General features: G+C 50.2%; 1 protein-coding gene across 1 annotated transcript; it reads left to right on the plus strand.

Annotated features, from left to right (window-relative positions):
- The first annotated feature begins 4349 nt into the window (after positions 1-4349).
- ADA (adenosine deaminase) lies at positions 4350-25449 on the plus strand. The gene is made up of 11 exons (XM_075721367.1): positions 4350-4385; positions 12192-12253; positions 15525-15647; positions 15797-15940; positions 16748-16863; positions 19537-19661; positions 22151-22222; positions 22503-22604; positions 23349-23416; positions 23921-24050; positions 25348-25449. The coding sequence occupies exons 1-11, from the start codon at positions 4350-4352 to the stop codon at positions 25447-25449; spliced, it is 1080 nt and encodes a 359-aa protein (XP_075577482.1).
- Positions 25450-27080: the final 1631 nt, after the last annotated feature.

Consider the following 27080-nt stretch of genomic DNA (forward strand, 5'->3'; position numbering starts at 1 on the left):
CAAGGTCTGCCCAGTGGCAGCTCTCGGGTGTACCCAGGTAGCCATCAGCCCTCTGAGGGGCTGCTTGGTGGCACCCTAATGCTCTTGGGGCTGCAGTTGCATGAATATCCTTAGGAAATGCCTGTCACCCACTCCCGGCTGATGGAGAGCTGGGGGAAAGCCTGCCTGGGACTGTGGTGCAGTGCAGGAGATTATTCTGCTTTCAGAGGCCAGTGTTGGGTCTGCTTCCAGCTCCTTTGAGAGCAGAGGGGAAATGAAATCCCTTTGGGGAGCAGAGTGGCTCCTCAGCTGCATTTTTGCCTTTCCCATTGACCACAGGGTCCCATGATCCCCTCAGGATCCAAGCAGGATGCAACTGAGTCCCCACCAGTGACTCTAGCATGGGCACTGGAGATGGCTTGCCTTGGGGCAGAGTTTTTCCCTGCCCTGCGGGGAAGCTGCAGAAGTTAAATGGAAAATGCTGAGATAAGTTAGGGCTTTGTCTCAAAAACAAAAATTTTGCAGAAGCAATGGGTGTTTGGGCTGAGAGTATCCACTTTTGCAAAAATGACCAGTATAGCAGTATGTTGTGTGATACAGGACATCAGCATTTATAATCCCTTAGTGGTAGAATAAATCTAAACACTTTTTCTGCTCTTAGCTACTTACAATGGGCTGTAGTGTAACACGCTTTGGTATCTGGTTAAAAAAAACCCACCCAAAACCAATCAGAGAAGTGCTTTTTTCCTTGAAAATCTAGGCCCAGCATAAGCACACTTTTTAGTATTTTTGGAAAGTTATTTGTGGGTGTCGGTAACCCTGACAGACAGCTGGTCTTAACCTGTGGGGGCAAGAGAAAGGGAGCCGGTTTTAATATAACCCCTTGGAAATAAGCATTGGAATGTCTTCCAAGATCAGTTTTACCCCTACTTTGCTGCCTGGGTTTTTCCTAAAAGTACAAAAGCTAAACAAGCAACAGCAGAGACCAGAGCGGTAGGCAGGCTGTGCAGATGAGCAGTCCCTCTCCCCAGGGATGGCTCCAGAGCATCTTTATGTGGTGCCTTGTGCTTGGCCAGACCACTCCAAGCATGAGATGTGTCCCTGTCCGTCTTACCCTCCCTGCTAGCCTGTGGTGGCTTTCACGGGCAGTAATGCAGCCTGGGGTGCCTCTTGCACCTCACAGCCCTGTTAGAGTGTGCACAGATCCTTCACTCCAGTAGCCCTGGGGAAGCAGCAGAACTGGTGCTCCTGCACCTGCCCAGATGTGCATCCTCCTGCCTGGGACTGCCTCTCCTGCTGGTTGCAGAGGCCAGGAGAGGCTCTGAACTTGGGCAGCGATGTGAACCGAGTGAGCAAAATCACACTGGGGACCTTTGTAACTGTGTTTTTCCCCCAAGCTGTGGTTTGCTTTCTATTCCTGACAGCAAGACCATCTGTCATGCTGAAGGGACAGAGGGGTTTGGTCTCTTCTCCACTTCAAAAGCACTGATCCTCGAAGCTGAACCCAGCACAGGGCTGTCTGTCTTTACATGTAAATTTAAAGGTATGACCAAAATGGAAGGGAAAGCAAATGAGGTATGACACAAACGTCTAAGGAAGGGTTTGGGTGGAACAGAGGTCCCTGTCTGAGCCCCTCTGGCTTCCCAGGTGGGAAGTCACCATCAACCATTAAATAACAGACTCTTGTTCTTCTTGAGCCTCCTGGCTGCAGAGACATGTGGTGTTCTCTGTAGGAAAACATTCGTTGAATATCAACAGTACAGCAGTTCTTGCGACCACCCAATTAAGCCAGTGGTAAAGATGGATAAAGTGGATCAGGGTCAGGTCAATTAAAATCAGCCCAACCCCAAGCCTTATTTATAAGGCACTGCAACACAGTTGCGTGTAATGAACGCGCTTTGCGGTCCTGGTGTTGACACTCCTGGAAAAAGCTGAGTCTGCAGCACACATGTATTTGCTAAGCAGAAAAAAACCATCAAAAACCCCTTACTGCACCGTTCCCAGTCGATGGCGCCAGTTCAGCTTCATTTGCCTCTTTCTGACCTTCGCTAACAACCCTTCTCCCAGCAGAAAATTACCCATGTCCTATTTTTACCTTGTAATTTCTTTTAATCTCAAATAAAGGCTCTAAGTGACCTCTGTCCTCCCGGCGTAGGTGACACATCGAGCAAGGCTGTGCCCACAGAAGACTACTAGACAGCACCATGTATTCACATGGGGACTATTTATGCTATAGCTGCTCTGAAGCAGAAGTCAGACCTCAAGCATGTGGTGCTGCGGCACATTCTTCAGGCAAGATAGATGTTTTTCAAGCGGCTGCTGAAAAAGCCTGTGATGTGGAGGTGAAATTGTCCATGTGAGCCAGAGCTCACCTTTCCCAGGGACAGCTTTGCACCCAGTTGCTAATTTGCACACTCAAGCATTTTATTTCTGCTGAGACCCTCTGTGCACACCCAGGGAAGTTTTACCCAAATCAGCGCTTGCAAAACTTTGGGAGCCTGGAGCAATGTCACATTTTGCTGACTCCAGAAATCACAAGTTTTAGTGCAGAAAATACCTGCTGCTTATTCCCACCGGTTTCCCATGGGCCTGGCACAGCGCTGCTCCATCCCACAGGCTCCTGAAAGCCCTGAGCGGTGCTGGCACTGTGCTTGGCAGCTAACAGTTGCTTTCCCCTGCCAGTCACTATTTTGTAAAGACTATTTTTGCCAGTTAACTGTGGCTAATGTGCTTTCACCTCTACAGCAGGGATGCAGTCAGGGCATCTCTGAAAGGTGGTGCTTAATAAAAGAGAACATGTTGATGAACTTTCCTCCCCAGCCAAGCCTTGTGCTTTTCCCACAGGCTCAGCTGCAGCGCACTTACCCAGACAATCTTGAGATTCAAGCTGAAAAACTGCTGTTTTCTCAATGTCTACTTGGCTTTGGGGCAGAAATTCCATCACTGCTCTCATGGCAAAGCTGGGGAGGAGTGACAAGGGATGCTGGTGATATTTCCCTATGGCACAACGAGTGTGCAGCATGTTCTGCATTTACTAAGCAGTGCCTAGCAGCAGGTTGCAGCCCCCACCTTCAGGGCTGCTCGCTCCCTTGGGCTGCTTCATGTGACCTTGCTGGGGCAGCAGCGTGGCTGTGACAGAGCAGGGCTGGAGGAGTGCGCAGCGCTCCCTGACCCCGCAGGCAGGACTTCAGCATAGCTAATCCCCTGCTGCCAGCTTCCACAAACAGTGACCCTCTGGTGTAAACACAGCTGGGGAAAGAGAAGAGGAAAGTTTGTTTTCCAACTATTTGTGGTAGTGTTCACGCCTACAGCCCCCAGTGCTTTCTCTGCTTACATGCCAGACCAAGTAATAATAGTATTTTACATTGATACAGTGGTTTTCATCTCCAAGGCTCCCCGCAGACCTGGCCGGTGGTCTGGGGATGGCCTCACCCAGGCAGGTAAACTCCAGTCATGCAGAAAAAAAACTGTGGTCCTTGGCTCTGCAGTGATTTTGGAAACATCAGCTGCCCGCTCAGTGCCTTCTGAGCAGCTGGGATCTCATCTCACCCAGGCTGCATGAGGACCCAAGGAATGTTCCTCAAAGCTCACTCTGGGGAGTGGTTCCACCTTGCAGATTTGCCTTTAGCTAAATGGGTGCAACTTTGTGGGTGCTTCAAGACTGGAGCGGCTGAAAGTTCTGCTTTCCCCCCGTGCCACAGAAGCCATGCTCAGTGGGGAGGAGCAGGACTTTCTGCCCCACTGTCCCTCAGCGACGTGGGCTGCTCTGTGCGTCACCTATGGGAGAGGAAGACAGGAGGCAGAGGAGCAGAGTAAAATATGGCCAGGTCACTAAAAATAAGAAATGAAACCCTGAGTGAGTTTGCAGGAGCTGAATGCAGGTGTATGATGGACCAAACCGGTCCGAAAAGCCATCAGACAAAACAAGTGAGTCACTGAGCAGCAGCTTTGTAAGCAGGAAAGGGGGTGAGGGATGACTGCTCCTAAGCTGAGCAATTAAAGTCCTTTTTAAGTGAAAAAAAAAAAAAAAATTTTTGCATTGGCTTAAGCCTGCAGTCAAAGCTGGAGATCCCATTCCAGTTCTCCGAGCTGAGCCGTTCCTTTATCGTGCTGTATTTTCCCTCGATGTTATCGGAGGACGAAGGACTGCGCCGGGGCTCTCGGCCCCCGAAGGAAACGCGAGCGGGGGGGACACCACCGGGCGGGGCTTCGGGGCTGGGGGCGCGGGAGCAGCGCTGCCCGCCGCGAGGCCGCGGTGGCGGCCGCGATACCGGGGCGGGGCGGGGCGGGGCGGGGCTGGCCCGGCAGGGGGCGGGGCGGGGCGGGGGGCGCGGAGCGGCGGCGGCGGCGGCGGCAGCAGCAGCAGCAGCATGGAGCGGGGGCTGTGCGTCTTCGGGGACCCCAAGGTGGGGCGGCGGCGCTGCCGGAGACGCTGGGCTGGGAGCGGGGCGTGCACCGGGGCTGGGAACCGGGACGTGCGCTGGGGGTGAAAACCGGGACCTCCACCGGGGATGAGGCGCCGTGCACCGGCGTTGGGGCCGGAGCGTGCGCCGGGGTGAGAACGGGGACGTGCAGCGGGGGTGGGAGCCGGGCCGTGCCCCGGTGCTGAGGCGGCGTGCAGCGGGGTGGCAGCGGGGGCATTGCCCGGGGCGCGGCGGCGAGCCGTGAGGGTGTGCCCTGGGGTGCCGCTCGGCGGTACCGGCCGGCGGCTGCGCTGCCCCGGCCCGCTGCTCCCCGCGGGGACAGGCGGGAGCTGCCCCGCGTGTTCCGGCCATCCCGCACCCCCCGCCGCCGCAGCGGTGCCGCTCCCGGCTCCCCGCCACCGGACATCCCGGTGCCCAGCCAGGGCCTCTCTGCTCCTCCGGGCTGGAGGTGCGCTGGTAGCCTGGCTGGGGACGGGGGAGCCCTGAAGCGTCCAGCACTCCAACTGTTGCCTCGTCTACTAAAACAAACATTTTCTCTCTCTCTCTTTTTTTTCTTTGTTTCATTTGGGGGTTTAGTTTTCTTGTGTTATTTTTTGGTGGGTGGGGTTTTTTTTTTGGTGGTGTTTTTTTCCTTTTAAACATTTAGTTCAGTTATTCCTCAGATACCTGAGATACCACCTTGGTCACTGCTGTCAGATGGTGTTCCAGTCTTTTGCTCTCACCATGTATAAATACATCTCAAGTAGGATCACACAGTAACATTAATCAGATTATAAAAGAAGTTGCAAAGGAAGAAGATGAAACAGATTTGTTTAGTGATAACCCTGTATCTGATGACAGAGTGCTGCCTTTGCTGCAGGACAGCTCAGCTCTTGGGTTGAGGCCTGGCTAAGCTGGTGTATGGGGAGCAGGCTTTCTCTGCCTGGCTGCCTTCAGGTTCTGGCACTGACTGCCAGGTGGGGTTGGGCTCTTGGTGGGGCTGGGGCAGAGGAGACCAAGAAAAGTGATGTGAGGGTTGTGGTGGTCCGGCTCTGGGAGAACCTGAGTGGTGGTAACTGCATGTGGCTTTCCTGGGGAAGAAGATTGCCTCCTAAAACCCAAAAGGTTTTTCTTTTGTCGCTGTTTGTATCTCCTACCGCTCCCAAACCATTTGTCTCTCAGTTTGGGCTCGCACCAGAAATGTCTAGCATACTTGGAAAAGCCTGTGTGCATGGGTCTGATTCGTGCTTTGTTCCATCGCTGCATGAGGTTTCCCTCTTGGGGAAGGTGACCCATGCAATAGCAGGCAAACCTTAATACTGAAATCCAGAGAGCATTGATGTCTCCTAATGGTTAAAGCCTTTGTAAAGCTACTTCAATTTTGGGAGGTGTTGGCTAAGAACAACTGATGTCCACTAAGAACAAAAGCTGTTGGTTCACCCCAGTGATTTTAAACGTTCAGCTGAGAGAAGCAAGTTAAGTTCTTCTTTCACTTGTGTTTCTTCCTACTTTTCCAGTGTGTGGGAGAGTGCGATGCTGAAGGGAGTGACCTAGGAAAAACCATGCAGGGTTTGACCGCTAAGATCAGGCTTCTGTTGTCTGGTTGCCAGCGATTATGAGACTGGTTTTCCTGAGTCAGGCAGTCCCTTTCAGTCCTGTGAACCTGCTAAGTCAGGCTTGGGAAAAAAAAAATGGGTCTGAAGTCAGTTAATGAGCCCTATTCATTTGCCTGGACCCTCTGCCATTGGAAACGATCAGTTTTGTGTTTTAGAGATGTTTCTGGTAACTGGAGCAGCTTTGAGCCCTGGCTGAACGCGGGGCTGGGGCTGCCTCCGTGTTTTTCAGGAACTCGCTGACTCCCCGCTACTGCAGCTGATGAACAGGGACCTGCTGGGGCTGCTGGAGGGCAACTTTGAACCCTGCTTATTGTAGGCCATAAAAGAGCGGAAAAGACTGCAGTTCCTTGGATGCCAACCATCAGCCTCTTCCCTCTCCGCTCCACAACCAGAGTGGAGGCGGTGTCCTCGCTCGCTGCTGGCTCCTCTCCCCACAGGCCAGCCCCAGCTCAGGGGCTGTGGGACATGTGGCTCTCCTCTCCTGCGGCTCCCATGTGCCTTGAGCTGCATTGCAGGGAGCAGGATGGGAACGGGGGCTTTTGGGGTCAGGCCCGTTCCCTCCCAGCAGCTGGTGTAGCTCTGCCGCTGGATGCTTGCTCCCAAACTGAGCTCAGGTCGCATTGGGCAGGTGTTCCCGCAAGCCCTCCCGGGGCCCACTGTCACGGCATTTCAGATCCTGTCCCTATCCAAAGGGAGGCAGTTGTCTCCGATGTGTCCTTTGTATCTGGGAATTGGAAGAGATGGCCAGAACTGTCGGTAACTGCGTGCGTCCCCGTCAATGGTTAGGACAGTGCCTGCTGACCAAATCCAGATGGCACCAAAGGTGCCCGCTCTGCTCCAGAGCGCTGGCTGTACCCGGGGGGGGTTGGGTGGGCATCCTGCTCTGCTCCCCGTAACACTGCAGCCTCCCCCTGCTTGAGATAGACCTGCCCATCTGTGCTGAGCCGATAGTACAGGTATTTGCCTTGGGTGCAAAACTTAAAACCAAAAAAAAAAAAACCTTTCAAAAGGTGATCCTTATTGTGGGGAGTGCAAGTGCATGGGGGTGTGCTAAGGATGGTGTTTTCTTCGGCTTATCCGCTTCTCATGCACAACCTGACCGGCTTGGCACGGGTCAGAGCCTGGTGCCGCCGAGGCTGCACTGAGCTCAGCCGTACCTTACGCACTGATGTGCATATTCATACCTTCAGTAATGCTCTGCAGGCACACTCTCAGATAACCTTCCCGGCTCCACTTGTCAAACGTGATGGCAGTAAGAGGCTGGCTTGGTGCTGCTCGAAGTACCGGGACTCTGTTTATCGCTCCGAAGCGTTGCCTTGTTCCACACCTTGCGGGTGCGAGGTTTGTGACGGCTCAGGGAGGGACGTGGCCCTGCCACCCCGTGGGAGCTGTCCCTGCAGGAGGGTGATGCACCAGGGCATCCTGGGTGGGTCTTGATCCACTGATCCACTCTCACCTATTGCTTCTAAATGGGTGTTTGTGGTGAGTTTGTGATGAGGATAACTTTGCTCCTGACAGCATGCTTTCATAAAACCAGTGTTCAGGGAACACTGTTCATTCTTTTTGCTGTGTTTGGCGTTTGTCTTATCTCTTGTTGAATTTTGCTCTCTATTAACATTTTCTTGCCACGTGTGTCTAACAGTTGACAAATGACAGCTGTAATTACTTCGCTTTTCAGTTATTGAGATCAACAGAGTGAACTTTAAATTACCACCTTTTAATGTGCTGGTAAATAATCCTGGGCAAAGTCACTGCTAAGGGTTTTAAAATAATGCAACTTTAGCAGCTGCCTGGTTTATCTATTAACATCTGCTGGAAACCATCAAAATAAAAGATGAGGTTGGTGTTACTTTTACTGTGGTGTTAGGGCTGACTTTGTTCATTGTGTATTTTTTTAAAAAAGATGCTAAAACCACCTAATACAGAAATTCCCTCAGGTGCCTTAGCTTGGATGGTACTTTTTATGCCACATAACAGGCGAACTGAGCAGTTAAGTGCTCTGCCATGGTCTGCTGAAGCAAACCGTAGAGTAATAGAGAAATTCTGTTGGGTTGACTGTAGCTGAAAATATTTGGAAAGTTTGGTTAACTTTTTCCTTGTAATTTCACTAAATTACAAATAATCAGACTTGATCTTTGAACATGTTCTGGTTTCGGCTGGGATAGAGTTAATTTTCTTCCTAGTAGCTGGCATAGTGCTGTGTTTTGGATTTAGTATGAGAATAATACTGATAACACACCGATGTTTTAGTTGTTGCTAAGTACTGCTTATGCTAGTCAAGGATTTTTTTCAGCTTCCCGTGCTCTGCCAGGTGTCCAAGAAGCTGGGAGGGGGCACAGCCAGGCCAGCTGACCCAAACTGGCCCAAGGGCTATCCCATACCATATGGCGTCATGCTCAGTATAGAAACTGGGGGGAGCTGGCTGGGGGACAGCGATCGCTGCTCGGGGATGGGCTGGGTGTCGGTCAGTGGGTGGTGAGAGGTTGCATCACTTGGTTTTCCTGGGTTTTGTTTCTCTCCCCCCCCCCCCCCCCCCCCCCAAGTTGTTCTCCTTTTCATTACAATTTTTACCACTATTATTGTTTTATTTCAATTATTAAACTGTTCTTATCTCAACCCATGAGTTTTCTTTCTTTTGCTGTTCTGATTCTTTCCCCCATCCCACGGGGCAGGGGGGGAGGGTGAGTGAGCGGCTGGGTGGTGCTTGGTTGCTGACTGGGGCTAAACCATGACAGGACGGAACATACTTGTTTGCAGTATCTAATTTTGTGTTTGAATTTATTTTTGAAGCTTATTAAGTTTCAAAGGAAACATTACAGTATTTTTGGAAGAGAAAAGTCAAGCCAGAGCTCTTAAAACTTCTCCTTTTTTTAAGTCTGAACCGACTTGCTGATATCTGCACTATCAAGTTATGTGCTGTGGTTGAGCTAAAACTTTTTTTGCATAAAAATGGAAAGCGCTCGGTTTGCTCTGACAGCCTTGCTGGGGGTTTTCTGTGCTGAGGATGCACAATTTAGGGCCGTTTGTGTCTTTTGAACTCATCCCTCTAGCTTTCAACAACTCTTTAGTAAAACTCTGAGGATTTTATTGGATTGCACTATGTGTTTTCGATGCACTGGCCAGCAGTCAGTGAATGTCCTCTCAGCTGCAGCGCTGTGGAGGTGCAGAAGGGCAGGTGGCTACACCGTGCTGAGCCCCCTCCAGAGGTGGTCCTGAGGGTCGTTGCTGCAGCTGGGGCAAGAGCACTGTTCCTGCCCCAGGAAAGCATTTGAGAGCTCTGCTGCTTTCTCATTCTTCATCAGAACATACGTTACCACATCCAGGTTTGCTGTGAGAAAGGAAGGCATTGCTAGTCCTGGCATGGCTGAAGGCTCCAGTGCTGGTGCAGCCTGTGGTGGCGTTGGGGTCCTGGACTGAGTGTCGAGATCCCTATTTAATCTGTGTGCACAGGCTTCCTCTCCAAATAAACCAGAGGGCTTGGGGTGGGAGACTACGTGTGTGTGGACCTCTGTGTGCTTAGGAGCAGAGCCCTGGAAGAGGTGCTGGGCTCCTGTGTTCACCTTATTTCTGCTTGCTCAGGCATCGTCTCCTGGAGCCACAGTTCGGAGAAAACTCTTTCATCTTTATCTGGGTACTTTCCTTGACTTAAAGCAAGGTCATGTCACCTGCTTGTATCTGGAAAAGTCTTTTGCTTTGTTTACTCAAAACAAACACGCAGGAAGAGAGCTGAAGTGTAATCTGCAGCAAGCAGCCTCCCACAGACCTGCAAACCTGCAGGGTTTGCAAGCAAAGTGCCTGGGGGAGCTGAGCTGCTCGGTTGTGCCTCTGCTGATTGCATCCTTATCTAGGGCCGGCTTTTGGTGGAGACTGTTGTAGGCACACCTTTACTTCTTCACTTGGATGTCCTTCGGTAATCTAAACAGCATAGATTAATTCTCAGCTGCAGAAAACACCCCCCCTCCCCCCAAGCACTGATCTTGAGGAACCCCGCAACTTTTTGGATTGAGCAGCATTGCAGAAGATTTTCTTGTCTCTCCAGACCCAAAGAAATCCATGGCAGGGGAGGAAGAGCCTGTTGCTGGTGTTGGAGAGGAACCTTGCTGCTTTACAAGCATCTCACCTGCAGTAGTGGCAGAAGGAGGTAGCTTGCATGGATGAAGGACACCACTGAATTCACTTTTGCATTGATGGAAATTTTGGGATGTTCTTGCAGGAAATGCTTGAGAGATGTTTGGAGTGAGAAGACCTCAGTAGGTTTGGGTTGCTTGGTTTTTCTATCCAGCATGACCAAGCTTCAAGCCTGTAACTCCATCAGAAGGTCACAAGGGCTGTTGAAAACCTCAAGGAATGGAGCCTGCATGGTTTTGAAATAGGAATCGGAGCTCAAGAGTGGAAAATGTGCCAGGCGTTCACATCTGGTGATGCAGATCATGTCTGTAGTCTGTTATTTTGTCGGCTGCTTCTCAGGACATTTAGTCCTCATAAGCAGGATTGCATAACTCGAGGTTGGGGGAAAGATCAGGTTTTGCCCTTTTAAAATCTTCATCACTGTAGATTCAGATCGTGTCTTAAGGGTAGGAGAAGTGACAGGGATATCTTTTTACAGCCTGCCTGCAGTGGTGTCTGTGGGGATATTCATGACCCCTGGGCCAGCTGATTGCAATGGTGCATGGTCAGTAGCTCAAGCTGCCCTGGGCCTGTCACCTGCATTTTGCATCCCACCAGTGCACATTTCAGTGCTAGCTTCATGGCCATCCTATGCAGGTGGCCCGAACCCAAGCCCTGTCCCACCTCAGCAATGATGGTCTTTTGCAGCAGAAGCAGTCAATGAAAACCTTGACTGTGAGTCAGAAGATGGGTGTCCATACCTGCGTGGCAGGCGTCTAGGGCTTTGGGAGGTGGTGGGGATGATAGCGCACTCGTGGGCATCAGCGCTTGTCCCAGAGATGGGCATTGCCAGCCCTGCATCGGGAGCTGGACCAGCGGTGTTGAGCTCACATCAGCTGCTTGCAGATGCTTCAGAGGAGAGCAAAAGGATCTTGAGGTGGACAGTTATGCATTGCCCTGCTTGTAGGGACCACTTACTCATTTTTCTTCCAGCTCCGCATAGTGTTGTTTGCATACCCTGACGCCAGAGGATTTGTGTGTTTTAATTAGTAACTCTGGGCAGTTTAGTTATCCGTGCAAATATCCAGTCCTCTTCTGAATCCTACACAATTAGTACCCTCAGCATCCTGCAGCAATCATCTGCACAGGAAAAGTTGCACAGTGTTGTAACTAACAAGAACTTTGTGTATTAAGTTCCTGCTTATTAAAAAAATTAAATACGTATTTTGTAGGCTGTTCCACTGCTTAAAAGAAAACAATTCTGGAAATACGAAGATCTAGCTGAAACATTTTACAGCTAATATTTTCCTTCCCAGTTCGACTTCCAAATTACATTTGTCATGTTCCTCCAAAAGCCCCAGCTGCTTAATGGAAAAAGCTTGCTTTTGCTTTTCTGGGGCTCTTTCTCCAAAATCCAATTTTCAGCAATAATCAGGAAACAGGGTTTTAGAGTGAAGAGATCTGAGTGACTGTCCAATTTTTAATGAGTCAAAATTTAAGTGTTTTATTTTGAAACCACCTTGTTAGTTCTACGGGGCAGCTCTTGTTCTTTTTATTTTTTACAGCACCTCATACCATGGGACTGACTCCATGTGTAGGATTAGAAAGCCCGTATGCTCTGATAATACCAAGTAATTAACAATATATCAAGAGCTGATTCTTGGAAGTGAAGTCAACATTTTTGTGTAATGACTCTAAGCAAATTAATTGATGCTTGGGTGTCTGTGACTTCAGGAAGGAGCAAGCTGGCAAGGTGTTTGGGGTTTGTTTTTTTCACTCTTCCCAAACTCCAAACCATGGAAGCTAAATAAGGATAGGGCAGTTCCTGAAGATTACTGGAAATGGAATAAATTTCTAAACATCCATTAAATGTGTGAGCTGCAGCAGCAATAAGAAAATATTTAGACAATATTTAGATATTAAAAAATAAGATTTATAATGATGGTGTTTTAAAAAATGTTTTTGTGCTTTCAGTTTGTCCCTGTGTTAGCTGCATTTATACCTGTGTTAGCACTGGCTGCTTTATCTCTAAACTTTTGCTGGACCTCTAAGAGTACCTCACTAACTTCTCTTTATCTTATTGCAGGTCGAACTTCATGTCCACCTGGATGGAGCCATTAGACCAGAAACCATCTTGCACTTTGGCAGGTGAGTTGTAGGGGGAAGAAAGCTCTGGGAGCTGCAGTCCAAAAGCATCAGTCCCTACTCCCATGCCTTCTGCTTGTCCAGTTCTCTGATAGAAGAGCTGGTGCTGGCAAGCTGGGAAAGCTCTCTCCCTTGCTGTGCAGGCAGCAAACCTGGCTGGTGCTGGTCTCATCTCTGCGCAGACGGGTTCTCTGGCTGCACAGTGTGAGGATATTGAGCACATCCCAAAAGGCGATGTTGCAGTGGGGCTGCACTGGTAGCAGAAGCATGAGCGAAGTGGTCATCGGTCCTGAGAGCCAGGCAAGCTAAGAGGAGCCACTGTGAGAAAAGTACAGAAGGTGTCTCATAAACAGAGCTGTCTGCTTTTGAAGCATACCTGGGAAATGGCAGTGTCAGTGTATTCTTGTTTTTTCCACATTCCTAATTGCAAAAGCAAGTTAAATGAAAGCAGGCTGGGAGTGTCTTCTCAGTGGTGCTGCCACGCCACAGTCTTGGGAGGAAAAACCAGCTTGGGTGCTCCTCCCTGCCCTGCTGCTGTGTGCCTTTGAACCCCAGACTGTCTGCCTGGTGCTAGCAGTCGAGGAGTCGTGCTTGTGTGAGGGTGACCCAGGAAACCACTTGGCAGTGACTTGGAGAGGTGGTTTTCTTGACAGAGCGCACGTGCATCTTCTTGCTTCAGCGTAGCTTGTGCAGGAAGCACCAGGGTGAATGATTAACTGGTGCGAGGACCTGGCTCCACAGTTGTAAGCAAAATAAACTTAAGACTTCTTCCAGCTATCACTGCTCAAAAAGCTAATGGAGACTAGCAGGTACCCTCAGATCAAGAAAGTTGCAATCTTAAAGATTTCAGGAGACAGCTCTGAGGCGCAATTCTGGTACTCTGGGGAGGAAATCAGTTCTGAGGAGGATGGGAAGTGGCTCTGGCATCCTGTAAGCCCAGCAGACTCCAAGGCAATGCGATCCTAGAGGGAAATACTCTCTCTAAAGCAGCTTTTTTGCACAGGGAGCAGCCATACATTTTGCAGTACAGTCAGAGTAAAGAAGGTGTATCAGACATATCCATCTAATTTGTTGCAGGATATTGTCACAGTGAGCTGAGTCGGGGTTCCTGCTGGCTCTGCCTGTGCCACTGTGGGCTGCAGGGCTGGAATACAAGTCCTGATGGACAGAAGAGTCAGTGCTGACTCCCTGGGTCTCTGCTGGGTCTCTGCTGCCAGCAAAGGACAAATGCCGGTGTAGTCCCCCAGGAGGGTTGGAGGAGCCCTGAAGCCTAGGGGACTCCAGCCATCTGAGGATCTGTGCCTCTCTCTTGCTTAGGGTAGAAACCTCCGTTGCTGTAGTGTGTGCTGAGTTCCCTCTTATTTTTAAACAGCCCTGGCATCCCCCGGGGCTGCCAGCCCTCGGGTGGAGCAAGGCTGTGCTATTTATGGGCTCTAAAACTAGCACTCACATAAATGCAAAAGCAATGGGGCAGTGTAGGAGGCTGTGGGGGACTTCCTTAATAACCTCGCCCTGAACCCAGAAAGCTGCTTGTGGTCTATTTTTAAAGGTAAAGAGCTGGAAATAAATTTGCCAGGTGGTGGCTGACCACATACAAACAACCCAAAGCTACTGGCTTGTACAAGCTCCCTTGGGCAGTGGCTGAACTCTGCCATTTTTAGAAGCTTTAGCTCCAATTCTGCAAGGTCTGGGTCAGGCTTTGCATCCCTCCTGCCCAGCCAAAGGGTTTAGAGCCATGGCAGACCCCTCATGGGATTGGGTGTTCCCAGGAGAGGTGCCCTCTCTGTGGTGGGACAGTGTGTGTGGTGCTGCCCATGGGTGGAGGTAGCTCTGGGCAGGATGCAGAGGTGCCGGTGGGCATGAGCATGTTCCCCTGGGGCAGCTTTGCTGTGGGAAGGTTCCTAGCTACCAGGCAGGTTGGGTGGGGCAGCAGCAGCTCCCAAAGCCCTGGTGGCAAGATCCACCAGACCCCCTCAGCCAGAGACCTGGCTCCAGCATCTCTGCGCTATGGATCATCCCAAAGTGCTGTTGCTGCTGGCTGCACAGAGGCAATCCTTTGGGAAGTGTGCGCAGGTGGTCAGGGAAATTGCTTTGCTGTGGGAAACTTTCCCTGGGCAGGTGGAGGAAGACACAGGGTGGTTCTTGGAGCAGAGACTGATGTGTCAGTGTCATGGAAAGGGAAAGGCAGGGAGGAAAACTGATGCCTTGGCAGTGGTGAATGTCCCTTGCCGAGTGCCAGCAACTTAATCTGTGCAGATTGCATGTGAAGGCTGAGCATGAGGCTGGTTTCCTTCCTTCCTGAGCAGGGAATGAGCAATGTTTACTGCTCCCAGGAGCGGGGTTGGGTCCTCTGGGCTGCTTCCTTGCAGATTGCTTATTGGGACAACTGCTGGCATCAGGACACTGAAGCTGTCTGTGGTGTTTTGTCTCTATTAGCGGAGACATCCATCAGTTGGCTGTAATTCATTGTGGCAGGAAAGAGGATTAAAAACAAATATCTAGTTATTATTCCTAGTTTAGGCTTGCATTCATGGGCAGAGTGACAAAGCCTGCCTAGGAGGCATGCAGCATCCTTGGCTGGCAGTCCCCTCGAGCCTCACTGTCACCCCACTGGGGACACCTCCACCCACCTGGGACTCCAGGTGCTTCAGGGACAAACAGGTTCTCTCCTCTTGGAAGAGTTTAGATGGGCTTTACCATCTCCATCCCTTTGGTGAGAATGGTTGTTGGGACTGCTGTTTGCTTTTGTGTGGGAGGTGTCCCCATCAGAGGAGATGCCACCACAATATTTGGCTTGGGAACCATCTCGCTCACAGGAGCTGCTGGCATTAAACCCATGAGCCACGACACTTCTGCCTGCATGATTCTGTGCTTGGGAGTGTGTCCGCGATTTTTCAAGCCTTTGAGCATGGAAACTAACTTTTTAAAAGAATTTTGGCAATTCTGCCACTAGGATTAGGAGGTGCTAAGAAATGATCGAGAGCCCCTTTAGATGAACTTCTTAAGCTTAAAATGTGCTTTGGCTGTGTTCCTGCTGGGTCAGTCTGGGCTTGTATTTCGATTTGTTTGTGCTTTGCCTGTATTTTGGATTGCCTTCCGGCTGAGATTCAGGGCTGCATCTGCAGGGAGATTTTGGAAGGACAACGTGTGCCATATCTTTTCTGCGAAGGAATGGAGGTTAATGCTGCCAGCTCGGGACGCGATTGCTGTATGAAATGGACTGATTAAAAATGCAGTAGCCTTCTCCATCAGTAACATGTGGCTTCGTTCACAGGAAAAGAGGGGTTCCTCTTCCCGGCAGCACTGTTGATGACCTCCTGAAGCATGTCAGCTACAAAACACCACTGACACTTACCCAATTTCTAGAGAAGTTTAATCACTACATGCCTGCCATTGCGTAAGTACCCCACTTTTTGCTTCTTCCCCCTCCACCCTTGGCAGGACCGCTCGGCTAACGTTGCTCAGCCTTGAGGGTCACCTTGCCTGTCCTCAGTGTGCCCCAAGGATGACAAGTCCTGGTGATGAGTCCCACTGCCATCCCTGCAGGGGTGACCGCGAGGCGGTGAGGAGGATTGCCTATGAGCTCGTGGAAACAAAAGCAAAAGAAGGCGTCATCTATGTGGAGGTCCGGTACAGCCCTCACCTCCTGGCCAATTGCCGCGTAGATCCCATCCCCTGGGGCCAAACTGAGTGAGTGATCCTGCCATGCCGGGGAGCTGGTGGGTGGCCGGTTGGGCATGAAGAATCCAGTGTGTGTTCAAAATCTGGTGTAACCAAACCTCCTCTCTCTTCCAACGCAGTGAGCGCCAGCACTCTTCCACCTCTCTTCCCCATCGATAGGATTTTTCCTCTTACAATATCTCTGCGTGCTACTACGTTTTAACGTCCCTTGCTTTGGGCACCTAATTCTGCATGTGTAGAGCAGCTGTGCTTAAACTTCCGGCTGGGGCTAGTCTCTGTGCAAGGGAAACCAGTGTTCAGATGTGGACTGCCTGCCCACAAAATGTGATTTTTGAGCTGGCAGAGATGATGGGTAATGTTGTAGGGGGCTGGTGATCCAATCCCTCTGATTAAGTCAATGCTGAGCTCTGTGGCCCCTTGCAAAATATGCTGTGATGGGCGTTGAGCTTCCATGCTTGTTCCTGCCCAGCTGCAGGCAGTTGTGTGCCCTAATGAGATGCTCTGGCAAAGAGCGGGCTCCTCTGCTCAGGCAGGATTGGCATTCAGTTCCCCAAGGCTTTTCTAAATCTTGCTAACTTTGCATGCACAAAAAAAAGTGCCCAACATCTTGTAAATCTGGGCATGGCATGGGTGTAAAAGGTGTTCTTCAGCTCTGGGCAGTCTCATCGTGCTCCTCTGGATGTTAAGGTGAGTGGGACCCCGGGAGTCTGGGTTTTGCGTGGGTTGTCCTGTGGGGATGCTGGACTGAACCTGTGGCTCCTGCTTGCCTCCCTGGTGGGTGTCCAACCTCTTGCTGATGGCTTTGCTTCCCTGCAGGGGAGACCTCACTCCAGATGAAGTCGTTAACCTCGTAAATCAGGGACTACAGGATGGAGAAAGGGATTTCCGCATCAAAGCCAGGTCTATTCTATGCTGCATGCGCCATATGCCAAGTAATGTATTGCAGCTCCCCTGCTGCTCTGCTCCCCTTCCGTGACGCGTGGCGGGGGGTGACGTCCCCTGGGTTCAGGTCCCTGCAGAAATGCAGGGAAAGCCCCGGTCCTGTGGCCCTGGGTCCAATGCAGGACCAGACAGTGCTGAGGAGGAGGAGTTTTTTTCTTGGTGGGGGTCCTCTGCTCCCTTTACTATGGGGAAAGGGTCTGCTGGATGCAAGAGTGGGGGTCTGTGGGTACAGCCAGTATCTGAAAGGTCTTAACAGAGAGAAAGAATGGGCTCTTCTGTCCTTCCCTGGGGGAGGTGTGATTTCTGCTCATAGCTTCGTACTTCATAGAATCATAGAATCGTTTAGGTTGGAAAAGACCTTTAAGATCATCCAGTCCAACCATTAACCTGACATTACCAAGTCCACCACTAAACCAATTAAGGGGAGAGTAGCAACCCCACGCCTCCTGGCTTGGTGGCTGGATCATTTATAATGAAAGTAAAAACTAGGAATCATTAAGATTGGAAAGGACCTCTAAGATCATCATTCCAATCATCAACCCAACACCACCATGCCCACTAAACCATGTCCCAAAGTGCCACATCTGCCCATTTTTTTGAACTCTTCCAGGGATGGTGACTCCACCACCTCTCTGGGCAGCCTGTTCCAATGCTTGCCCAAAGGCTGGAGCTCTCCTTGGGCCAGCTGAAGCCATTGCCACAGTGAGTGGTTGCATCTGCCATGACCATCTGGTGGTTCTGAGAGTGAGCGGTCACGGGAGGAGGACCAAGCGTGAGATCTCATTTTCCTTCTCATGGTCATGCTGCTACAGCAGCGTACTCCTTTGTTAGCCTGGACCATGGGTAGCCAGAGAATCCGCTGGCTGCAGACTCTGCTGGTTTAAGCTGAAAACACAAGTAAAATATACTTAAGTCACATATATAGGAAGTTTTTTATAAAATGAACAGCTCTGAACCTCATCGGTAACAGGTGCTGTGGCCTAGAATAGGAAGAAAAAGCAATTTCCACTGTTTCACTGGGCTGCTGAGTTCTGTGAGCATCTTCCTCTAGGGAAATATGCAGTCAGAGCAAGGTTGTATGACAGTACCTGTTCTGTGTGAAGGCTTTGTTACGAATATCTTCATAAAACTGTTCTGAGATATGTAGGCTTAGTAGGGTAGATGGTGGAGAGATTTTTGCTAATGGGTACACGGTTAATTTGTGTCTAGAAATGTGAAAAATTATATTCTTGGAAACTGGGAGATTTGAGTAATTTTTTTTTCCTGCCTGCACAATCAACCCCAAACAGTACTTTGAAAACTTGACCCTTAAATTTCTGGTTTCTAGGAAGAAAACTTTTTTCTTTGGAGAAACTGGAAAGCTGTAAGGCAGCATCACACTTGTCTGCAGTTACAGTCCCTGCCAACACACAAGTAGTAAAGGCAGAAGGTGGCGGGAGCACCCAAGGGCATATGCAGCATTGGCTTGCACAGCAGGAGGGATTGCTCTTGCAAACAACTCAGTTGCTATTCTCATGCCAATGTCCCAGGGCACCAATTTGTACCCAGAGCCAGTGGTGCGCTCGATACGAGAGTCTTGAGCGCTGCATTTGGGACGTGCTGCACAGTGAGAAGCCACCGTGTAATTTATGAACTGTTGAGAGAAAGGCAGAGATGCCAGCCAGAACTAGCTTGTATGAAACTTGTTAATAAAATAATGGCTCTAACCCAGTGAGTTGGAAACTGATGAAAAAAGATGATGAAAGTGCACACATTTTCTTCTGTGTTCATATGATTTTGGGACTGTATGTACACAGCGGGTGCCTGTTAATTATTAACACTACCGTTTATCTCTGTTTCTTGGCCTTTTTGGTAAGGGTAGGTGCTATATGAGCTCGTAGATGCATGTCCTTTCTCAGAGCTTGTCTTCTGTCCTGGTTAGGGATAGCTCTGAAGTAGTTGTTTGCCACTTGTTGCCACTGTTTGCCAAAAAGATAAAACTCTGCGAGTGTTAAAGGTCAGCCTTCCAGGAGGCTGACCAGCTCCTTCCCACCAGGAGTAGCATCCATCATCTTGTCTGGGGGAGTTGAGGATGTTCCGCAACAGGGCAGGGCTGACTGTCATACAGGAGCCCCCCAGCCCAAACTCCTCCATGACACAGCCAAACTCCTCCATGACACAGGCCAAACTCCTCCGTCCGACAGGCCAGTTCTTCCCTTCCCCTGCCCTTGCCCAGCCTGGGACGGGGTGAAAGCTCAGGAGTGAGTTGAGGGATTTCTCCCACGTGCCATGTTACAGCACCTGGGCCGTGCAGTTCAGTTTACTTTGGGCCAACTGCAGTCACCACTGTGTTTGGAGGGTTTTTTCTGTTTTCTTTCTTTTTCTTTTTTTATCCCTGCTGAAAGCGAGCAGAAAAACACGATGAGAACAGCTTTATAGCTGCTAAATGCATTTGATTTCCCTTTGATTGACAATGGACTAATCAGTTGGCAGCTTTTATTTGCCTGAAGATGGCAGACCTTTCTAGGAGTTTGTTAGCTTTCTTTTTTAGTGTCAAATTTTAGGAAAGACCAAAGAAAATAGATCTAGCCTTCTAGTTATATGACCAGGATTTGTTTAGAAAAATGCTGAAGGTATGACTCTTACTAGTGCTTTCTCCTGAACCCTGGTGCTGTCTCTTCCAGGCTGGTCTCCAGAGGTGGTGGAGCTCTGCAAGAAGTATCGTAACAACTCTGTGGTGGCCATTGACCTGGCTGGGGATGAGTCTCTGAAGGTGGAAAATTCCTCCGAGCATAAGAAGGCTTACGAGGTTTGTTTAATAAGCTTCTTAAAATAAATGATAAGAGAAACATATATTGAGGGGACATGCAAGAGGGGACACGCAATATGTTATTTAAACTGCAAACAGCTGGGACAGCTTATATTGCAGCTATTAAAAATGTTGTGTTAAATAGCAAAAGTATTCATTTATATTTCCTAAATGGTTAATGCCAGGCATCATCGCTTAAATATGGCCTTAGAGCTGGAGTTTGGCACGCTACCCTGTAGCATGGAGTGCAACGCGAGTGACATGGAGCCTGTTTTCCCGCCCCCGGCAGCACCCCGCTGCTGTCAGCTGGGGTCTGCTCCTGGGGCTTGGTGAAACCACGGCTGAGGGTGGAAGAGTGGCCTTTCCAGTCCTTTCCAGGAAGAGACTGGCCTTTCCAGAGGAGCAGAGAAGAAGCTGTAGCTTTGAAGTGCTTTTATCTGATCATTTCAAATGCAAATGCTGGAATGGCTTCAGGAGCTGGATCAGAGAATCTCACTAGACCTGAGCGCTTTGCAGCAGCTCAAAGGGGAAGCTTCGCACCTCGCTCTTCTTTGCTGGTGGGAGTTCGGGGTCCCCTGCATCAGCGGGAGAGGAGGTACACCATCACTGCCAAAAAGGATGGTGGTTTGCAAGCAGTGCTCAGGGCTGAAATAACATTGGGCTTTCTCGGGGTCTTTGCCCCCATCAGTGGGAGCAGATACGAGGTCTGCCTGTGCTGCTGTACCACGCTGTATGAACTGAGGTGGTTATAAACGGAGATGCAGGCACGGGGTTTTATTAACTGATAAAGTTAGGCAGGTGTGTCTCATCATGCCCTGGTGTGCCAGCAGGACCAAGGTCCAAACTCCTCTGTCTGAAGGATGTGTCTTGTCGCTGTGCTGGGGGCTTGCTCAGGCTCTGAGATGCCTGCTCCTATGCATTGGCCCCTCTTGGCCTGCGTGGCAGGGAAGTACATACCCATAAACACTGCTGCTACGCTCTGTGGGGTACATAAAGCATCCAGGGAAACTGGAGAGACTTGTGATGTCCCTTGGGCAGGCATGTTCTGCCTGGGAGCTCTTGGGGCTGCTGGAGCAGGTAATAGCGAGAACTCAACTGTGGCTGCTGGCTGTGGAGGAGGACTGGGAAGTGTAGAGCCAAGGCTCCTAGGGCCGCCATGTCCAAGGAAGCAGGGATCCTTGGAGGAGAAGCCAAGGGAAGCACTGTGTGTCCTCGGACAAACGGGTTGAAAAAGGGATTAAAGCACTCCAGGGAAGATATGCCCATGGATGGATGTTAGACATGCGTTCCCTCCTGGATGGAGGGGCTCAAGCTTCAGCAGCCAGGAGGGTTAATGGGCAAGGGTCCCGGTTCATGTGCTCTTCCTGACCTCTCTGCTTGTATCCCCAGCTCCTGTTGGGATAGTTAGCGATGCCTGTCTTGGGAGTGGGGGTGTGAGTGTTTCTGGTTTCTCTTCATCCTGTGTGGGAACAAATGGAAAATCTCTGTGTGGGTGTGAGTCTGTCTCTCTTGGTGTGGTACTTCAGCCAGAGGGATTTTTTTATTTTAAAAAGTGTCAAAAATCAGCTGTTTTGGAAAAATCAACACTCATTTAAATGTAGGGAGCACAGAATGCCTTTCAGGTCGATGCACACAGGGCTCTTCTGCAGACATCCCAGGCAGAGCCTGACCTGACCTTCGCTGGGCCTGGGTGTGCAGTACACGAGGAGCTGAAAATTAAGTAACTGAAAAGAAAATCATGAGTGAAAAGCCCTGAAGGAGTGCCCAGGAAGAGCATCTGCTGCGAGATGGCACTTGCAGTCTGCCCACCAGCGGCAGCTGGGTGGCCCTTCTCCAGCAAAGCAGGAACCAGGCTTCCTTCGAGGCTGCATGGCTTCCCAAGGCCCAGGTGGTCTGTGGCTGCTCTGGCAGAGGATTTTTTTGGGATGGCCATGGAGAGCATCTCGCAATGCCCCCAGTGCTGTACCCACAGAGTCCTCCCGGCTGGACTGCCTCTGCCCCCAGCCCCTTACAGGAGGGAAGCGCTCAGTAACTGAGCATCACTTCATCTCTGCCCTGGGAGCTTTTAAATTCTCCCACTTGGCTGCAGCTGACCAAAAAGGTAGAAGTTTCAAAGATGGGAATTGCTGCAAGGTTCATGCAGAAGGGCAAGTGGGTGGAGGAAGGAGAGCTTCGAGCTTGCTGCTGTCTGGAGAGGAGACAGTGGTGAGCTCATCCAGTATTAAATGACCCTGGAGGAGTCTGGCTGGGCTCCAGGGGAAGGTAACCAGGCTATCCAAGTTTCTCTGCTTCTGGCATTACCGAGCTCTTCTCTCGCAGCCTGTGCTACAGCAGAGAGCATGCAACTCTTGGGGCGTGGGGCTCACGGCTTGGGGGCTCTTCACGCAGAGCCCTGTTGCTTGCTGTGCCCCCAAGAGCACTGCTGGCCCAGGGTTTGCTGACCTTGCTGTGGGTGATGGGACAGGAGTGTGTCCTCCCTTGCTTTGCAGGAAGCTGAAAGATGTGGGATTCATCGTACTGTCCATGCTGGGGAGGCTGGCCCGCCTGCCATGATCAAGGAGGTATGAGGAGCTCCTGGCTCAGGGCAGAGGGAGGGGCAGGGGTGGGAAGTGCCCCCACATCCCCTGCACCAGGGAAGGAGGAGCCCAAATTCTCTCTGTATTCATAGCAGAGCAAACACTGGGGACCCAGGCAGAGATCTGGCCCTGACGGCTCAGAGAAGGATCTCCCCGGAACTGGCTCAGTGGCATGGGCTGCACCCACGGTGGGGCAGGGATCTCTGGGCAGGCAGGAGCAGAGCTGCTGCTCAGAGGCTGTACGTGGCTTTCCTGTGCTCTCTAGGCAGTTTACCTCCTGAAGGCTGAGCGCATTGGCCATGGCTACCATGTCCTGGAGGACCCTGAGCTCTACAAGGAGCTGTTGAGAGCAAAGATGCATTTTGAGGTAAGGATGTGTGGTGGAAGGGTGACAGCCAGGTAGCTGCTGTCCAAGTGGAAAATCAACCCTCACTTGGGCTGTGCTACAGCCAGGGACACGACCGGACACCTGAGTGCTGACCATGTGTATAGTCATGTTGCCGTTGAACCTGGATCACTAAAACTCCACAGCAAAAATGGTGGTGACACCTGGCTGTTTGGGATTTTTGCTGCGAGCACAGCAGCTTGCAGGAGGTGTGTAGCAGAGAGAAATGGATTCTGTTCTAGCTGAGGATAAATTTGGGGCAGCTTGCTCACTAATTTATATACCTCAAGCCTGCAGGCTTCTCCTTCTGCAAAGCGGGGTGCTGTACTGCAGCCTGTCTGGGTGGAGGGTGGAAGTGCCTGGGAGCTACTGTGCATGGTAGATTTCCTTGCCTTTTCCCCAGAATGGGTGTGTCCAACTTATATATGGAATATATATGTATATACTTAACGCCAGTGGTTTCTTAACTGTGGTCAAGACATGACTGGTGGCTGACTGGCCATGGGAAATATCCCACTGGCTCCTGCCACTGTCATGCGGGCTGTGGGCTCTTTGTATCTGTGTCCTGGGACATACACCAGTCCATTGGAGTAGTGCTGAGGGGTAGCTGTGAACAAAGCTCTAAACCTGTATCTGGCTTTACCAGTGTGCTTAGCTATCTGTGTACACAGCTGGGGTTCAGATCTGTGTGGTTGATTGCTTTTTGTGTTTAACTCCTCCAAACAGGTCTGCCCTTGGTCCAGTTACCTCACTGGAGCGTGTCTTCCGGACTTTGGGAAACACCCAGTAGCACAGTAAGACTTCTCAATTATGTGCAGTCTTAAATAACCAGGATTTGGGTTGATTATAGCTGCTTTATTGCTTTACAAAGGTAATGCACATCTAACCACTTAGGAAAATGTGGTATCTCCTCGCCCTTTGGCACAGAGGGGCCTGGTGCAGCTGGAGGAGGTGCGGGGGTCCCTCAGCGAGGCTGTCCTGTCCCTCCTGCCCCTGCTCTGAGCTGTGGGGCAATGAGATGCTGCACACTGGCTGTTAGCCCTAGTTTGTGGGTGGGAGCTGAGGTTGCTGAACCTCTAAGCAAGAGACACCCCAATGCTCTGCTCCTCTCTCCACTGGAAAAGCAGATTGTTGCAGAGTGGTGGTGAGACAAGCCGAGCCTTGTGTTTGTGTCCAGCAATGCAAGCTGCAGGGACAGCTGCAAGGTCTTTTGCTTTTACTGCATTTTACCCTGAGAAGTGCGTGACCAGTGCCATATCCAGTGTTTTACCCACCGGTTCAACCTAATGTCCTTGCAGATTTCAGAAGGATCGTGCTAACTATTCTATAAACACGGATGACCCCCTCATCTTTAACTCCAATATTGATAAGGATTACAGCATAATGAAGGACTACATGGGATTCACTGAAGAGGAGTTCAAGAGAGTGGTAAGTAGGCCTCAGCTGGATGCTCTGCTGATGTCCCAGTGCAGCCCAGAACAACCTGCTGCTTTTCTTTATAAGCTGAAGAGTTTTCAATGGAAATCAGAAAATCCTGCACTGGCCTTGCAAGCACAAGGCTGAGGAGGGCTGCTGAGCTGGCTGGAGGCAGGTGCTGGGAGCGCTGTGGGGAGCCGGGGCTTCCGAGTGCAGGGTTGGCTCTGCAGGGGCTGCATCACTTGGGCTGACTGCTTTGGGCTTTATGGGGAACAGGTCAGAGTGGAAATTGTCCACTGAAGATCTGAGCAGGAAGGAAGGTGCCTGTTGCTTTTTTTCATCCTGGATTTGGAATTACATGTGGGTTATTTCAAGGCATGGCCCAAAAGTTAGCAAGATTTCAGCAGCTACAAAAGTGCTTGCAGTTTTTGCATGTGTAACGTGAGTATGCAACAACTGAGCTGGAAACAGGGTGACTGCTGGTTTCACTTATGGCACACAGTCATTTATGTGTCTTGATTACATCCTGAAAACTAGCTTTAATCATTGATTTTTCTAATTACTTACCCAAGACAGAAAGACAGGATAGTTGTTGGGAGTTTGACTTACCTGGTTACCAAGCAAACCTTTCCTGGTTTGCAGTGAGAGTCATGCTTGGCACTTTCACCTATGTGTCTTGCAGAGATGCTTGCTTGGATTGGGAAGTGCAGGATGCACTTTACAGGAGAGCATCAGTCCTGCTCTCAGCACTGGCTGGAGGAACAAGTCCCTTTCTCCTACAGACATCGCTGTCTGGGTCTGGAAGGGGGAACAAGGACAGCTCTGAGCTCTGGGATCCTGGTTCCACAGCTGTTCTGCTGCCAGCTGTCCTCTCCTCTTGCAAAAACAGGTTGTCCCTGTGTAATAGAAGAAAAGTCTCCGCACAAAGCGGATGAGCAGGTTAAATTGCATAGCCAGCCTGTGTCCCAGCAGTGGTGCATTAGGCTGCCACCACCACCGTGCTGGGAGAGGCCCTTGACCAAAGGGGAGCTGGGAGTGTAGGAGCGGGTCTAAAGTGCGTATCCTAAGAACTCCACGGTATTTAAAGACCTTTACTTGTGCCTGCCTCCTTCCTCTTGGGGCTGTTGCTAGTGATGGGCAGAGCAGTTGCCCTGTTAAAATGAGGCTGTGGAAATGAATCTTGGAGTGGAAACTTTACACTCTCCCTTGCCTGTGGCTGCTCAGAGCCAGATGTTGGGATGTGCACAACCACATGTTCATGTCTGATGTGTCTTAATGTTTCCCTTGTGTTCCCCCTCCGCCTCCCCAGAACATCAACGCAGCTCAGTCCAGCTTCTTACCTGAGAAGGAAAAGCAGGAACTGCTGGACACACTGTACGAAGCCTATGGGATGGTCCCCAACGCATTGTGACCCATCCCTGTGGAGCATGGAGCAGTGGCCCTTCTTCATGCGTGCTTGACTCTCCTGTGTGCTAGTGGGAGCACTGGGAGAAGGTGCCTGGAGTTGGTCTCTATTACTGGCACCCCTGTGTTAACCCTTGCAGTGCTAAGCAGAATCAGGCTATCACATACACGACTATCCCCACAAACTCTCTTCCAAATGGATATCCAGCTTCCTATCTTGCTGTTGTGCAAGCAGACTGAAACTGCCTCCTGGCCTGACTGACTTCTCCATCTGCCGGTCTTTATGTACTGCAAATGCAGAGGAACCGCCCCTGCTTTTTTTCTTTTCCCCTCTTCCCCTGCTTTATCTGTCCTGCCCCACTGACCTGCCTAGCCCTTGTCTTTTTACTGCACTGCAGTGCAGAAATAACCACCTTTAACTGTGACTGTGGCCTGGGTTAATCTTCACCTTTCTAGGAAAAAGGTGTGTTAGTGCTGACAGGGAGTGAGCAGGCAGTTAAGAAACAGAGGCTTTATTCCCATCCGTGTGGGTGGGAGGGTTTGGCCACAGCTATATTTACCCAGGGTTAGTCTCCAGGGTTAGTCTTGTACTAACAAGACTGGAACAAGAACAAGCTGGAAGCTGGTGCTCTTGCCCATGCACAGATCTGAAGGGCATTTAAAAAAAAATACAATTTTTTTGGCATCCTTTCTTGGATAAGGACTCCCATGTATCAAGCCTCCCAATGTCATTGCCACAGAAGCGCACACCTTGGGCTCGGGCTCCAGCTGTGTTCACAGCTGGCCGTGACCATGCTCACACATGCATATGAAGTTGGAACATATTTTTACCATTTTGGGCCAAAATCTGCCTTCTGGGACTTTTCCCAGTGTTGTTCTCATCCTGGAGAATTCCTGTGAACTGCTGTTTGTTCTTCCTGTATCTTTGTTTAGGACTTGGAAAAACCATGATTTAGCCTGTTTTAACCATTCTGTGCTCTTCCTGACTTGTTGTAATCTTTAGGCACTATTAAAACTGAGTAAGTAAATAAATAAGCTAGGGCCCAATGTCACATGTTGACTCGGGTCCCATTTGAATTGTTTCTCTCACTCAACCACAACACTGGCTAGAAGTCAGATCTTCAGTTTGGTGGAGAATTTGTACAGAAATATTCAGCAAAATTCCTAAGCTATTTTGGTGCATTATAGTATTTCTTCTTAATATGCAAAAGCCATGCATCCAGAGAGGAGACCATCTTTTTCTCACATGAGTGTGCAGTGTGCTTTAGCATCCCAGGTGTCTGTCAAGATGCTTACTCCAAAGATACTGTACCAAAAAGTGGCCTTTGACAAGGGCCATGGTTACCACTGCCGTGGACAGTGTGTGAGACTGGTCCAGTCCCAGCCAGCAGTGACTGTGTGCTGGGAGTATTTCCATTCTTTCTGGGCTTCCGTATTTGTCTTCTGAGTAAAAAACTTATCTCTGAAGCACATGGTGCATATATACACCTCTCTATATATAGTTAGATAGATGGATATGAGAGAGTGAATTTGTTACTTTTATAAAGCAAATGATAAAGCATCACTTTTAAGAACATGACTGCAGTAAGAACCAGGCTTTTTTGGGTAATTTTTTTGCAAAAATTGTTTCTAAAGAAG

This window comes from Pelecanus crispus, chromosome 14, assembly GCF_030463565.1.
Source record: "Pelecanus crispus isolate bPelCri1 chromosome 14, bPelCri1.pri, whole genome shotgun sequence".
NCBI lineage: Eukaryota > Metazoa > Chordata > Aves > Pelecaniformes > Pelecanidae > Pelecanus > Pelecanus crispus.

What these genes read in the sequence shown, in the direction of transcription:
- ADA (XM_075721367.1), top strand. Translation starts at nt 4,350, where the DNA reads ATGGAGCGGGGGCTGTGCGTCTTCGGGGACCCCAAG. An exon ending in CACTACATGCCTGCCATTGC is followed by an intron (nt 15,648 to 15,796) that starts GTAAGTACCCCA and finishes CCATCCCTGCAG; the next exon opens with GGGTGACCGCGAGGCGGTGA. An exon ending in GAGCAAAGATGCATTTTGAG is followed by an intron (nt 22,605 to 23,348) that starts GTAAGGATGTGT and finishes TCCTCCAAACAG; the next exon opens with GTCTGCCCTTGGTCCAGTTA.